The 16,367-nt window shown below is 38.5% G+C and overlaps 1 protein-coding gene across 10 annotated transcripts in view; it reads right to left on the bottom strand.

Moving 5' to 3' along the window:
- ZNF385D (zinc finger protein 385D) overlaps positions 1-16,367 on the bottom strand; it is a 428,588-nt gene that overhangs the window by 166,212 nt on the left and 246,009 nt on the right. Inside the window, exon 1 of one of the 10 annotated variants that reach the window (XM_069007271.1) lies at positions 7,924-8,155. The exons of the other annotated variants lie outside the window; for them this stretch is intronic. Within the exon in view, the coding sequence (XP_068863372.1) occupies positions 7,924-7,945 (22 nt within the window). The 5' untranslated portion in view covers positions 7,946-8,155. Of the gene's footprint in view, positions 1-7,923; positions 8,156-16,367 lie in introns of those variants that run through there. 10 annotated transcript variants of the gene reach the window in all.

A 16,367-nucleotide genomic window follows, 5' to 3' on the forward strand; every position in this document is an offset into this window, starting at 1 on the left:
ATGCTAATTTGGATGGGCTGCTAATTAGCATTGAGTAGGTTTGTCAGCTGTACTTATGTAAGAATATATCTTTTATGTTCTACAAAAATACTGCAAAGGATTGGGAGAAAAAAAAAAAAGAAAGAAAAAAGGGGAAACCATTAGGAATTTATAAATGCAACGAAAACTTTTACCTCAACCCAATTGAAAAGAAAAAGTTATTATTTTGAAACCTTCCTTAATAAAGAAAGAATGGGGAGAGAATAATCATACCATGTAGACCAATGCAATTTCCAAGTACTCAGGGCTACTAAGATTTAAGCCTAAGAGTCTAAATGTGTTATTAGGAGGCTGTGGCAACTGCCCTAGCACTGTGAGTGGGAAGGAGGACTAAACAACCAGTTTTACACGGCAGACACACTGCGGTCAGGACTGGCGAGACCAATGTTTGTAAATGATTACATCATGTCTTGAGTGCTAAAATCATGTAAGGATACTACAAATAATACAGTTCAGTGGCTTTACAGTGCCCATGTTTGTGTGGCTGCCATGCCCTCAGTCAGAAGGAGACAAAAAGTGAAAGGATTTAAATATATCCTTACATATGCATACACAACTTTTTATGGCCTGTTTGGTGAAATTCCTGTGTTTACAAACACAGGAATTACAAAGTTAAATAGGAGATTATGTAAAGTTTTCTGTATGTCTGCGCAGTTATTACTTTATCCTATGCTACCTAAAAGCAGACAAGCCACTGTTGAAAAATTTGCTGCTCACAGCAGCACAACTTACCAGTAATAATAGAAAAATAGAGGAACAGTGTGCTTCCTACATAATAGTCACATATCTGGCAAACGGAATGCATCTGTTACATTGCTGGTTTTGACAGGAGGTGAGTGGATTTGCTATCACAGGTAAATACCAGCAAACAAAACCTAATTTGCTAAACATTGCACTATAGAGACAGTAGACCCTCAGGTCACTACTGAAAAATGACTTGGCTTAGCAAAAAGAGCACTGATATTTCTTGCAGTGCCCAGACTGGCTTCCTCTCCACCTGCTCTTTCCTTTTGCACTCACAGTAGCAGAGCTTGTCAAGGTTCTGTGTTTTTTAACTTGTTTGGTCTTTTTTGGTTTTCTTTTTTTTCATTCAGTATTGATCCCTAGTGCAACGATGGGTAACAATATTGGAAAACACAGCCATTATCTCCCTCTATCTTCATAACTTACTACACTCCATAGTAAACAAGCTGAGTAAACAAGGTCAACAAGAACAAAAGCTGACAAAATTTTCATGGCTTTCATTTGAATGAATTGTCCATCTGCTTTTTCAATTATGCATAAAAGTAAATAAATAAGAGAACCACTATGAAGTAATACTCAAAGAGAAAATTAAGCCTAGCTTTTTTCCTTTGTTCTCAAGAAAGCAGTTTTAATATTCAGAGGGGGTTTTCTAGCATAAAGCCGCTTTTTAGGTTCTATCTTGTTTTCTGATGAAGGGAATTGGGGAAGAGACTACTGGTTTGCATTGTAATAAAGAGAAAACATAAACAACACACATTATAAAAATTACCAGTATGAGCCAAAGCCCTTTGAGACCCTAAGCCTATGTTAAAATTTCAAACAGCCATACCCAGAGTTAGCAGGCACTCACGGTCAATCTCATTTTTGTATCTCCTTTAACTGCTTCAGAGATGAAGATACTATACACTACCAAACCCCAGGAGCTTTTCAAGCTTTACTTGAAAAGCAAGTGGTACATTATGGTTTTAAATTCTGAAACCTGCAGGGGCTACAAAACAGAGTAAATTAGTTGGCTTGGTAAAAGAGGACCTTATCCCATAGTGATGGAAGAATTTCCTATGATTTCCAAACAACTGCCAGCTAGAAGAGATATAAAAAAAATAAACAGATTGATCTAACCCCATCTTTTTAAAAGAGATGCAACCTTTTCTAAAGCAGAAATAGTGGGGTGGGGGAGGAGGGGGGGAGGGAAATAAGACAAAAAAGGAGAAAAAAAATGCAGAGGGAGAGCAAGTACTTTGTTCAAACACCAGATAAGGACTCAAGATGTCCTACCATTTTTTCAAACCTAAAGAAATTTTAAATGGATATTATTTTAAGCATCGAAAGAGACAGAACTGTATTATCATTGATGTTAACAAGAAGCAAGGGTGTATAGTAATTGAACTTTCATAAGAGCCTCCCTTACAATTCCAATTTGGAATTACGGTTGCATTTTCATATTTTACATTTGATCCAGACCCTTGCCAACTACTTTAAGCTGTCACACCTTACTTAAGATTGCAGTAACTCTTTATGGTGTATATGTACATAGAAAAAAAAAATTGTCTAAGGAACATGTTTGTGAGCATGAAACTGATGAGCTGAAGGAAGTGCTCAACAAAATGAACAAGGAGGTCTAAATATATGAGCATGCCAGTAATGCAGCTTTGTGTATTAGATTTTTCACCCCTAAGTAGATTTCTCAAAGAAGTGTTGCTAAAATAACTGAGCATACAGGCTGACCTACAGAAAGTGGTTTTGCCATATAATGACTTAGCCCTACAATAGAGAAAAGCTTCTTCCCACTTTCATCCCCAGCAATTTAATTCAAGTGCAATCTCGGACACTTCAAGCTTTGGTATTTCTCTCTTTTGCTGCATTTTCTCTGAATGTTACCAATCATCTATGCAATTTCAGCTGCAAAACTAATCTTTGCAGTATATTACATGTAATATCTTCTTTTTTAAAACTGGAGCCCTTACGACCTCTATTGTATTTCAAGAACTTTTCATGATCTAATAGAAAATTGAAATATTTCCCTTTGCCAGTCCAAATATATTTCTCCTTTTTCAAATACCACCATCTTCTTTAGATCAATGAGAGGCAAAATCTTTAAAGGGATTCCTGTAACCCGATTAACATTTTTGTAATTGCAAGAATTTCTAGAATTGCCACTAGCTTATGAAACAAAATCAAAATAACATGGAAGGATACTTGCACACAGGCACAGAGAGGTATAAGCCATATGACATAATTCAGTCAAAGGCTCTCATTATTTTTAAATATTTTGTAAAAATTTATATAAATTGCTTTTTAGGAAAAAAAATTAAAATAGCCAGAAGTATGATATCACAATGAAAATTTTAAAAATCTGGTTTCCTCTTAAATTTCATTTCTTAACAGAACGAAGACATTCATTAGGAAGGCATGGAGGATTAGATTCTACATTTCAGCTAAAATGTGCACAGACACACATTCACATGAGCACGTGAGCGTACACACACTTTGTTAAAGGACCTTCAGCTACAGCAACTGTGATCTAATCTCCTCTAATGAAGCAGGAAACCACTGAATCCAGTTTTGGTTTTGGAATAATTCTCTCAGCCACCAGAAAAGTTACACTTGGAATGACTTTTTTTTTTTTGCCTGTGTAATGGCAAAAGGACCTTTTTGTTATGGCAACATACTGAATGTACTTAGTGGCATTTTAAATGAATAGTTTCTGTAAAAGAAACTAAAAGGGTGAAATCTAGCACAGACCAGTTTCTGTAAGTTCAAACAGGATTTTTTTTTTTTATTGTTATTATGTGTACATGCATTAATGATTATTCAGTGCTTCAAGATATGAACTTCACTGCCCAGGAGGCTGTAATGTTCCAAATATAAACATCAGGCTCCTGCAGTTTTCAAGATCCTATACATTGGCTAGCTCAGCTGAATTCTTCTGTCACACACAGCATCCATTATATATTAACTACACTTTCTTATTGCAGATGGCTGGTGATAAAACACAGTCAGTAATCCAGTATCTGTGCTTCTCAAAACATGTTAAAAGAACAGCCTTATCAACACAGAGTCATCCTGACTTAAATGAAAACAGAAATAGTACTAAAGGCCTCCACAGTGTCTAACCTAGAAGGAAATATAACCTCCTAAAAACAAACCAGTAACAACCTAATATTTTGATTGAAACAAAAAAATAATTCCCTGTTTCAGCAGTTGGTCGGTTGGCTTGTACGATGAGTGTTTTCTTTAAAGAGGTGATAGGATTTGGGGAGGGGGGGGGGTATTCTTTTCATTCCATGACTCATCCAGCATGAATTTCTTCAAGAAAGTGTTCCAGAAATAAAAAGTGATATTCAGAATAGTAGTATGTATGGAGATGAGCTACTACATTCTACAACATTGACTGAAAAAACCCCTCTGAAAATTAAGACAGCCACCACACAAACAGCAATGTTATGGCATTTTCAGGCAAAAATTATTTGTATGTTTCCCTTAATGTTATATTTTATCCCATAGCATATTAACTTCTGTCCCAGTATATTAATTTCCTGTATAATGTGAAACATTGAGAACAGAAGTTACTTAATACAGTAATAGGTTCAGAGAAGGCAGGGAAGGGGAAAAAAAAAAGGTACGATATTTTCCTTTTTTCCTCTCCCTTTTCTTTGTAAATTTTAATTTTGCAGGTTTTTTGAGTTGTGCTTCTTCTGTAAGGGCATAGTATGGGGGCAGTGATTTTTTTTTGGTGCTGGGGGTGGCAGATTCGCTTTGCTCTCAGTTCCAGCCAGGTTCCCTGAGCCCTCAGGACCCGTGCTCACTGTCCCAGAACTGCAATATCACTGCGGCGTTTCCTCCAGCTCGACAGCCGTGGCCTGTGGAGTAGTGCAGGACATGCACCAGCAGCTCTGCCCCTTCCCCTGGCCAAGAGCACTTTCCAACTGCCCCAACCGGAGTGGCCACCCCAGCCCCAGGGGTGGCCGTGGAGCCACTGTGCTCCAGGACAAGCCAGCTCCCGTGGCCGCCGGCGCTGCCAGGCCCAGCAAGGCGCAGCCATGGCGAGGTGGCCGAGCCAAGGCAACAGTGGCCGGTGGGGCCCTGTACGGTAGAGGTGCAGCGTCCAGCTCTGACCATTAGCTACAGCAGAGCCCTCACATTGAGCAGGACTAGGGGAGGTTCCCCCGTATCAGTGTGCAACATCTGCGCTGTGGCACTGACAGCCAGCCACCATTCCTCCTCTCAGAACTGCTGAGAATGGTCACAGCTGACTTTTATCTTATGCTAAATTATTAACTTGGCGATAAATACAGGCAAAAGTTTCTCTGAGGTACGTATGTTATGTTCTTAAATGCAAAACGTCTCCGTATGATAACACTTAACAGAAATTTATTATTTTCATTGGCTTTAGGCTTACTCTATAAACATACCACATCATTTTGTAGGATTTTTATTACTATTATTATTACAACTCCATATTCCTATTCAACTTGAAATGATGAATGCAAAATCAATACAACAAGTAACAAATGTATCCACGGTGACCAAACAACAAACTCAAAAGCACAGCATGGTGAGTGAAAATTAGCAGTTCTTAAAACAACTATGTCAGTATTCGGTTGCAATGTGAAATAAAGGCTCATGAATTTAGAAGGGTTACAATGAGTATAATTATTTGAAGGCTCAGCTCAAACAATACAAAATACATAGTAGGATGCAAGATAAAGGTAGAATGTCTTCTTGGAGGCTACAGCTTTAAAAAGAGAGAGAAACATGACGACAAATTCCTGAATTTAGCAACTTCTCTCTCTGATAGTTAAAAAACTCACTTCACCCATTAACACTTGCTCCATAACAATAATACTGTCAGAGGGTTAGGTCTTACTTTCTGTGGTAATTATTTTCAGTATTTATTTCAGCCTAAGTGCTGAACACACGCATTCCCACTATGCCACCTTACATCAGCAGCGAATAGGCAAGAAGGCCCAGAAAGCCAAACAAGATGCATACAAACATAGAGAAATGCTTTCTTTTTCTGCCCTTTCTATACTTATGTGGCCCAACATTTGCATGTATGGATTTAAAAAAACTCCAAAGCCCCAAAAAACACTACAGAATTCTTTACTAATATTTATAGGAAAGTATCTTTTTTCTCCTTAGAAAAAATAAAATTCCAATACTGTCTGTAGGATGGCTGTAGCAATTTGAAATCAAAGTAGGTGCACGATGTACGCAGTCAAGCTTTCATCTGGCTCTGTGCAATACTGCTTAGTGCAGTAACAGGGACAGGTGAGATTACAGATGTTCTGGCTTCTCACAGACAGAGCAATACCCAGAATAGCAAGAAAATACCCAGAATAACCACAGCTAAACATTATCCCCCAGCTCATGCTTTCTTATGCAAAAGACAGGAACAAGAACATTCATTTAAAACTTAACATTGAAGGAAACTTCAGACTGAACACAGCAGACAGAGAACCTGCCTAGCAGAAACTTTCAGCTCTGCTCTCAGAAGTGAAATTTCCTACAAAGCAGAGAGAAAGCACAGGGCAGTTTTTTCCATTTAAAAACTTGTGTTGCACCAGAAAACAAAACAGAGATTTTTATTTTTTCAAAGTAACATCAAAAAGTTTGATCACCATTACATGTTTCTTAAAATTAGAGACAGGAAAAAAATGATAAAATTAAATACCATGCAGCTAACATATACCTAATACCCTAACTCTATAATTTCAGGAAACTGCAACTTCTAATCCTACACAAGAATAACTGATTGTTAAAAAAAACCCAACCAACCCATCTTGCGCTTGCAATGCTGTTAATGGTAGAAAAATACCTGAAAGAAATGAATAGCAAATTAACCTGACTTTTTTAATAGTCAAGAGATGTAATCTGAATTAATCAAACTTAAAACCATAATGCTTGCCTATTCTTCCTCAGTCTTTTGAAAATGTAGTAAAGCTAAACCACTGAAAATTTATCTTTGAAAGGGACACAGAACAGTTCTGACAACTCAACCAATTTGTGTATTTTTTTCTGCTATGACAGTTTGCATCAAAAATCTATCTGCTTTCATAATTGATGTGTTCCACTGTTAAAGACGCACACATACATACACAGTCTTTAATTTTATGAAAATAAGAAGCTAATGCTTAGCATGGCACAAGGCACAGTACTTTTTTTGAAAGGGCTGAGAATATTTAAAAAGTTCTTCCCTTAAAGCTTGAAGTGAACTCCTGATTCAATATTTAATGAAACTGAGAAAGCTGCTGAATGTCCCAGAAATCCTCCAACTCCCTGCTCTGGGTTCATTCTAAGTATTATGCAGTTATAAATTAACAGTGAGACTAGATGAGATTTCAAGCAGTCAAGAATAGCATTTTTCCATCACAACACCAAATTCTCTATTTTATTTTTCTTTGCTCTTCAAAAGCACTAACTTGCAGCATTATATTGCAATCGTACATCCCAGCCCAGTACTGCAGCGCTACATTGCTTAGACATAGCTCTACACTATGTTTTTAGGGTATGCAGCCAGCTCAGCTGTAAGCCTAAGGAAGATTTCCATCAAGCAACAAAACTAAACTCTGCACAAATATTTAACAGCTCCAAGACCCCTAAAGGCTTAAAATAATACGCATTTTGTGGCATGAAAGGAGCCAACCCCACACCAGCGATCTGCACAATGCAGAGTACTCGGCAATCACAGCACTGCAAATAAAACATTGTTTCGCCTTTGTACCTTTGAATTCTTCAAACTAAGAGCTGAATGAAATACTGAGGTTCACTGTGCCTCCCCAGCACTGACAGTGCAGTAGCAGCTCGTCCATTACATTAAGTTAGTCTAAAACTTCCCATGCCTCACAAGCATTTCTCATCCCCTCTCGGCAGATGAAACACAAGTTCATTTAAAACAAACCTAGCACGAGTTCATCTTATCTAGCTTGTTTTTCAAACCGCTAGAACTACGCAGTAGCCCACTCAAACAGAAAATTTCCCAGACAATGGAATCCTTTCAAACTGCACAGCCGGCAGGATTCCCCAGTTGTCAGTTTTAGGTGCGTGCCAGCACGAAATGTTCTTGAATCCGAAATCTGTAATAATCACTCCTATTGATAATGTGAGCAGAAGCAGAATTACATCACGGTTAACACTTACCAAAATACATTATGTTTCTCATTAATCATGCAGTCAGGATCCCACCGCTGTGTATTCAGCATTAGCTCCTGCACAGGGCTGACATGTAAAACAGAGCTTTTTCATTCTACATTATGTGGAAATTTCCCAGCACGAGAAGCATGAGAGAGCAGTGTGCCTCCTCAGGATGAGCACTTTGCAGGCAGTCTTATCCCTGATACAATCCCTGTCTGATTTAGCGTTTACTCCGGCTGCATGCTGCACTGCCCATTCTTACTGTAATCTGACTCCTCCTTCTGATGTCCTTGCTGTGCCTGTGACATCAGGACTAAGAGTACTACAAACAGATCTTTTCTTTAACGGGCTGGCAAAGACATGCTCTTATATCCTGGTTAACCTAACTTCGGTTTGGACAAAAAAAAAAAAAATAAGCCCTTCTAAAATTGTACGGGCTTTTTTTGTTTCTTGGCAGTAAACGCGTGTAGTGACATAACGTGCTCAATTACATAATAGATGGGAAAGACAAAGCGTATATTGTTAGTGTATTTTTCTTTGAAGGGCAGGCTCCAGGAGAAGCTTTGAGTGCCTCAATACCCCAACTTCAATAGAAGATAAAGATGCCTGGCACTTTGCAAGATCATGTACCCCTAAGATTTTTTTTTTTTTAATCGATAGTTCCACTTCAATAAACAATTTCAATCCAAATGTTGGATAAAGCCAAGTCTGTTTCTATTTTTAAAAAGCAACTGACAAATAGGTGGTTCAATTTCAATACAGCTACACTGATTTTTTTTAAACTACAGTTTCTTCACCTGAATAACAAAGCATGCGGACAGGAGATACACGACAAGAAGGATCTGTAAGGGAGTTTACAACCTTTCACCCTCCAGGTCTCTAGTTGCTTTCTGGCCCAGGATGATAAGTCATTAGCAGCTGGTAGGTATTTTATTGTTCTGTGGCAAATGGAGTGGTCCTAAGTTTGTTGTAAATAGGTCGACACACAATCCCTGCTGCTATACAAATTAGTAGCATCTTCAGAAGAAAGACCAAAGAAACACCGGAATACTCTCCACCATGTCCATGTAGTGCCTCGGGATGGATCTGACACACACCAGTGCATCAGTGTGGTGAAGACAATGTGGTCTGTATTTATGCACATATGTCTCTTCTCTGAATCAATAGAGGACATTGGTTTCCTGCCGTCAGTCTGGCATGTATCAGTGATAATACACTTATACTAAAAATAATGGACAGTATGCTGAAAGGTTTATTTCATTATAATAGGATCCAATGGGATGAATGCTTTCATTCTACAGGAAAGAGGATGACAGGTATACTTCATTTAAAGCTCCACTTCTTATTTGTAAAACCACCACACAATAAGTACTATTTCATGAGGTCCAATCACTTCGGGCAAAATTATCGCAGCAGCACAGCAGCCAAGGAACGCTCCAGTTGCAGCAGCAGAGGCAAGAGCCCTGGTGTACAGTGCTGCTATGCATCCCTCAGCAAGAATCCTCTGCAGCATTGCCCTCGCGAGGTTTCATGGTACCTGTATGAATGCTACTGAGATTAAACACTCACGGGGAACTGGGGCACGAATTTCAGTCCTGTTCCTCACTGGCAGTCCCACACCTATTCATTTCTGATACCTAGCCTTTCTCAGTGCCCTTTCTTATTTCAACTGCCCCTAGGAAGAGGCAAGCCCTGAAACAAGACATCCTTGGTACACATATACCCCAAAATAAGCTTTGCTTCACAACTAAAAAGCTCACAGTGCAGGAGTGCACTTTGAGGCCACAGTGCACAAGGGAGGAAGAGCAAGATTTCTTGTGTGGGTCAAACTGACCAACAATGTAAGTTGAGCAAATCTTAAATCACAGTGAAGAAATGCTATCTAAAAACTCCTGGGGGGAAAAAAGAAAAAAGAAGCTGTCTAGAAATCATGGCCTATGTTTCAACTGCACAGTGAGGACAGCAAAAACCAGAGGGTATTCGTGGTACATTCCTTTATTTCATCATTACAATGCTCATTCACTTCTACAATACAGTGAAGTACACCTCGCTATAGGGGAAAATACCATCCTCAAAGACTGGTTTAAAATACCTCAGCTGAACCACTCTAATGTTCTCAGAGCAGTAGGTATAAGCTGCTATCAGGGGCCTTCTGCAGCACAAGAATTCCCTCCTCTCCCTTCACTGAGGGTAAAAGCTCAGAGAATCAATTCTCTGTGAAATCCTTCAGCTCCTTTTCCAGCTCTGAAGTGCTTTAGCAGAGGCACTGCGTGACGTCCTTTAAGACAGTCTGCACCCAGTCTGCACAGCATTTGCCTGCTAAGTTGCGTTTACCTTATCACAGAAAAAAAGGCTTGGGGTTATTCTGCCAGGAGTCAAACCCTGCAAGATGTAGGCTAACTCTGGTCTCGATGTTCCACCAAGACAATATGCCTGCTGATTCATGCCATCAGCTGGTCATCTGAGAGCCTGGGTACAGAAGGCTGATGTCTATGCAGATGTGCTATTAGTGCTCAGGCAAGGACCACGCTGCCTTCAAACACCCCTTCTTGAAATGGCTGTTGTGTTAAAAACCTGTACCAATTCCATGGTGTCTGATGGCAGGTCAGATCCTCAGGAAATGTAAACACCGAAGTGTCACATAGACTGACATGTTCTCCACAACTTGGTTCTGAATGTTACCTCCAATTTGATTTTGCCCTGTAGGATGTAAAACAAGAAGGACAACCTCCCTTCCCTACTGCATCTTATTTGTGTTCAGGGAGTAGGTAAGTATACAACTAAAGTAACCAAAGACACTAAAACAAGAAATTTAATTTCTATTCATTTCATCTACAGAAATGCAAGGTAGGAGGGAAAATCACTGGAAAGCTTTCACATCCCAAATTCACGTACTCCATGAAAAACTCTGCTTACATTTACACATGTACAACATTAATAAGCTGCACAAAGAAGTAGGGTTTCAAGCAAGGAACAAAAAATAAATTTTATCCCCTGAGTGAGATACTGTCACTGTCAGTGGAAGCAAGGTTTAGTTTAGTAATTGCAATCCCAAATGCTTGGTGTTTTAATGCAAGTATTGAGGGTTCTGCTGAAAACAGCTGTAGGGAAGCACAGTCAGGAGCAGCAAACACTTATGTGTGCCTGGAGATTTGAGTATACCCAGCCAGGGCATGCAGGATCATGCAGAATGAATGAGCAAATTAGTCCATGATGTCAGCCCATGGTGCAAACTCCCAGGCATCAACAAGCCGGCACAGGCTAACCAGCATTTAACTTTGCTACAGATGCCGGTCAACTGCAAAATTATCATATTTTCATGCATGCATGGTTCACTTATAAAAACAAAACCCCCAGACCCTTGTGATTCAGCAACAGCATAAACATAACAAGAAAAAAATTACCTTCTCCTAAATCAGCTACCCCTCATCCTTATTTCTAATACCAGAAGCAACTTCTACTTCCTGAAATCCTCTTTTCCAACAACCTACTTCTTTTTTTCATAATAGCATCTCCACCTTGAGTTTTTCTGCCCTTTCTCACCTTGGTAACGGCTTTGCCACAAAGGGCAGATTTTCAAAACGCAGAACAACCCACCAGACATCACCTCCTTGGAATAAACAAAAAAGCAGATAGTACACATGGCCCAGAAGTACAGCACACAACTTACATTTCTCCAGAAGTGGGAAAGCTACAGGTTACTCTCCACACCTGACTTCATCTAGAGCCAGAGGACCACTTCATGAGCTAGCTCCTGTTCTGTGCTTTCTACTGATTTTTATCTATCCACTGATTTACACAATGCCTCCATAGTAAGTATTAAAGCCACTAATAGGCAAGTCTGTTGCAGAGACTAATTAATATTTAATATTAATGCACCCAGTTAATTCCCTAGGATTTCTGGAAAACCCTCTTCCAGTCTTGAACTCTCCCAGGAGGCAACTAATACTAGATTTATACCCAAACTCTTACCAATTGGCTTTGATGAACATCAGTTAGTAAGGCTGACCACAACTCATCTCTTGCAAATACAGAAGCACATCGAGGAACTCTTTGCTGGCAGAAGTGCAATAATAGTCAACAAATACACTAGTGACACAACATTTTAAGTCTATGCATCATGTGTAGTAGGCTAAATGATCTCATACATCTCAGAGGTTTCCAGATTTTCCTAAAATAAATTTCGTCTGCTGTACAGAGACAGCTATTAAGAACAAAAATTTATTGTGGAATCATTCATTTCTGAAAATAAAATGGGAGAAACAATCCAAATCACATTTGGCCTACTAATTCATCAAATGCATCCCAAAATGAAAAGATTCTTGCAAGTAAAGTGGGATTAGAATTTCCACATAATTTGGAAATTTATATATTGAAGTTATTTCATTCCTATTAGTGACCACATTGCAGAAAGAAAGAACAGCAAAAAAGCTAGTTTTGTATGCCTCCAAAAGCAATTGAAAATATTTCCAAGCACACATATTTTTGTGCCTCAAATCAAATATACTAAGTACATCAGCTAGAAGTTTGGTTTGTTTTCATTTTGAAGCCATCTGGAGTAGTTTAAGACATACTACACAATAATGCAGATTTTGTGATTCATTACTAATCTCCTGAGGCTACACTAAAGGATAAGAAGAGAAGGAGCAAGTTACATTTGTATATTTTAAACAACCACAGAGGCTCATCTTTGGTTTTGAACATTCTTCACGGGCTAAAACTACCAAATGTGTTTTTTACCCTTGACTCAGAAGTGTCACTTCTGGAAATGTGCAATATTTGTCACCATGAATACCATTTAACTGCAGCAGTACCCGAAGGAACTCTGTACCACAACACGTGAATACAACTGGAGGAACTTAATTAATCTTCCTGTCACTTCCATGATGCTTTTCATTAGTTTAGCTGCTATCTGATCAACTGCTCCATTCTCTATTGGAAATGGCTAACCAGAACCTCCTATGAAAGCGTTTTCAAGAGGTAAACAGACTCACTTTTGATTCTGAGTGCCTTTACAAAGCTTTGCCAAGCAGACTTTATCAGTTCAGGAACATCACTTACAGCACTGCTCTTTTTAAGCAACTGGGATTTTCTACATACACAGCTTAAGAAATATAAATAGAACAATACGCATTTTTCTAAGCTTAAAGCTAGCACTTCTGCTATTTTGTAGTTTGAACACAGACAACATGTGGCAATTGAAAGGTCATATTTTTCTGAATTTCCTCCCCATAGACATGGATAGTTATTAAACAAACAAACAGAATGTAGCCAACATAAAATCAAACCCACATTTTAGGCACTATTGCTGTTAATGGTTTTACTAAATGCCCACTCCTGTCATCTTCTGCTCCTAAACATGGGACAAGATTTAAGTTAATAAAATGTAAATGAATACACAATTGGTGCAGAAGCTTCTTTGACTATGTATATTGATAACAATTTTAAATAGAAATATGTTTTTAAAAGCAACCAGAGACTGAGAAGCTTTTCTGAATGCATGTCAAATATATTTTCAAACACACCCACACACAAAATGTAGCTTTTTTTCACTCAAAAATGAAAACTGGAACTGATGACAACAAAATGTGCAACATGCATAATCCTTCATTTCTCCTTTCCCTTTTATTTCTCGGCTGCTTTCAGTACAATTTATCTAACGTGTGGGTTTTGAGCATATCACAAGCAGATAATTCATCACTGCTTCTTGTGAGGTGAGCAATTAGTCAGTGTTTCACATTTTTCTGTCCTTCTTTATGACACTCTAAAATTTTGCAATCTACCTTGTGGACTCATCACCAAATCCAGACACTTATTCTCACAATTTAAAAATATGAATTTATGAATCCAGATGACGTACTAAGAAATTTTGTACAGATTTTACACTCAGGATTTTTAATTTTTGCATTGTGATTTACAGGATTCATCTGCTCATTTATGAATAGATACCTTTTGCATTTCTGATTACACCATCAATCGGCCAAAACTATGCACTTCTATTATTTCTATAATAATTTTTATCAATCAACTTGTAAGTGTCAAGTAAAAAACTAGATAGTATATGGTAAAATCATCTACTTATACCCCCTGCTTTAACTATGTTTGATTAAACTAACAATTTATTGCATTATTAATTAGAGACCATTTAATTTTGTTTAAAATGATAGCAAAGCAATTATTGCACAGGTATCAGCCTATGTTTTAAGGTGGGAATGTTTGTTTGGATTTCGTTTGGGGGTTTTTTTGGAGGGGTGATGGGTCGTTGGGTGGCTTTTTGTTATTTGTTTGGTTTTGAGTTGTTGGGTGTCTTTTTTTCCTTCATCAAGGTGCATCAATGAACTGGAGATTTCCTCAAGAGATCATTTAGGATTCTTGTGTGAAAGTTGTCCAGGACTATTGATTTTAAATAGTCTTTAGTCCAAGCAGCTGCTGCTTTACATCTTCCTTTCTTTCCTCCCGGCCTTTTGGACAGTGCCTTAGCACACTCGTAACATGGAGACTGCATCAAGCATTTTTCAAAATGTAGAATAAAAATATTTTTTTTAGCACTTATGGTACTTTCAAATCACTTGTAACAATCTTACTATCTCCATCTAGTGGCTTATATGATTAGGACTTTTGCTATTAATACATTAAAACCTTTTTATTGTCCTTTGCCTTGCCAACCACAGATTCTTCATTTCCTGTTTCTGGCTGTCCCTATAAATTTTACATACTTCTTCCTTCTAATTTCTATTGATTAGTATTTGATTCCTCTTTTATAATTCTGTTCCAACTTGTGTTTTAATTTCTAGTTGCTCTCCTAATTTTGTGGTTGAACCAGGAAAGACTTTTAGCTAAAATTTGCCATTTTCTGAACATGTAATAACTTTTTTAGTCATCTAGTGACCTCTAGTTATCTAAGGCAGCATCAATTTTCCTCCCAAAACTTTCTAGCTCTTTTCTTCCCAAACATTTCTGCTTCTAATTTTCCTTTAAGAAATAAAATGTCTTGAAACACAAAATATGTAAACGATTTTATTTGTATTCTGTTTGCTCCTATAGAATATTAAAAAAAAAAAAAATCCCTTTCCATACCCTTAAGTACCTAAATGGAAATATCTCAAGATACAAGCACGAATGAAAACATTCCTTCATTTTTTGATACTGTATATAGCTGTTCAAAGAAGAAAAGGAAAAAAAAAGTAGCAAAGCAGTATGATTTCAGGTTTCCCAGTGATTATGCAGGTACAGATCTGTGGTTTAAGTACCTAACTGCAAGAGGAAAATGCCAGCACGTGCAGTCCCAATGTAAGTGGGGGCAAAGCCATTTGCTTTTTATACTGGATTGATCAATGGGAGCAAGGCTGGAGCGCAGACCTACAGCCAGGAAGGGACACAAACACTGCCAGCTGCATTACATTACAACTTCTCTCCTGCTTTGGGGAGCTGAGATATTTTGCAGCAGCACCCAAAGTGATTGCAAGGTGCCAGCACCACATTTGCAACTAAGAAGAGGCAGGAGCTTAAGGCATGTCCTGCTTTAACTACCTTAAGAGGCAGTACCTCAACTAAAGCAGCCAATGCTACAGACGCCCCCTGAGGCAACTCATCCCATGATAAACTGTAATCTGAGAGGAACAAATTTCATCTCCCATGGTATAAAAACAGTTAAACTAATCTCATGGAAAACACAACTGCTGTATTTGAATTCCTCTTTCATATTCAAGGAAAACCTGTTTTACCTAAAACTATCAAAAGAAATGCAAGTCATAGGTGAGATGCAATCTCTCAGAAAGTGCCATGCAAGAAGGGGAGAAGATACAATGGCAGCAGACAAGACATTAATTTGAGGGTATAAAAGGATACAAGTTACAGCACAGTGTTCAACTTTTTTATGAGATTGGTTTGAAAAATCTATATTGGATTTATTCACACCAGCATTGAATTTGATAGGCCTGCCCAGGTGTAAGCATCTTGTAATTCCACACATGCAAGTTCCACAGCAGAGTGCAAGAAACAAATAGTCATGAAGTGAAAATATCAGCAATATCTTGCTGTAGGTGGGATTTGACTCTGAGACTGACACTTCAGTTTTTATGTGTCTACTTGGGTGCCTACCTGCAATCTGGATGTCTAATTTCCCACCACAGTCAAAGCAGATCAAATTGATGTAGTCAACAAAGTCAGAAGAGTTACTTATTACATCTGGAAATAGACAACAGCTTTGGGTGGGCAAGCAGCTCTCCAAGCTCCACTAACTGTACTGACTGGAGTTTCACCAATCAAAAGGGGAGCTCAGACACCCAGCTCACTCCCAGATACCTATACACACACACGTGTACATACTCTGCCAGCTGAGCCCCAGCCAAGGCTTCCAAACCCCTTAAACAATCTGGGAGCCCTGCAGATCACCCATACCCGTTGAAATTCAGCTCCATCTGGGATCACCACAGCAAGTACCAACTGCC

The sequence above is a fragment of the Aphelocoma coerulescens genome, chromosome 2 (genome assembly GCF_041296385.1).
Source record: "Aphelocoma coerulescens isolate FSJ_1873_10779 chromosome 2, UR_Acoe_1.0, whole genome shotgun sequence".
Taxonomy (NCBI): Eukaryota; Metazoa; Chordata; class Aves; order Passeriformes; family Corvidae; genus Aphelocoma; species Aphelocoma coerulescens.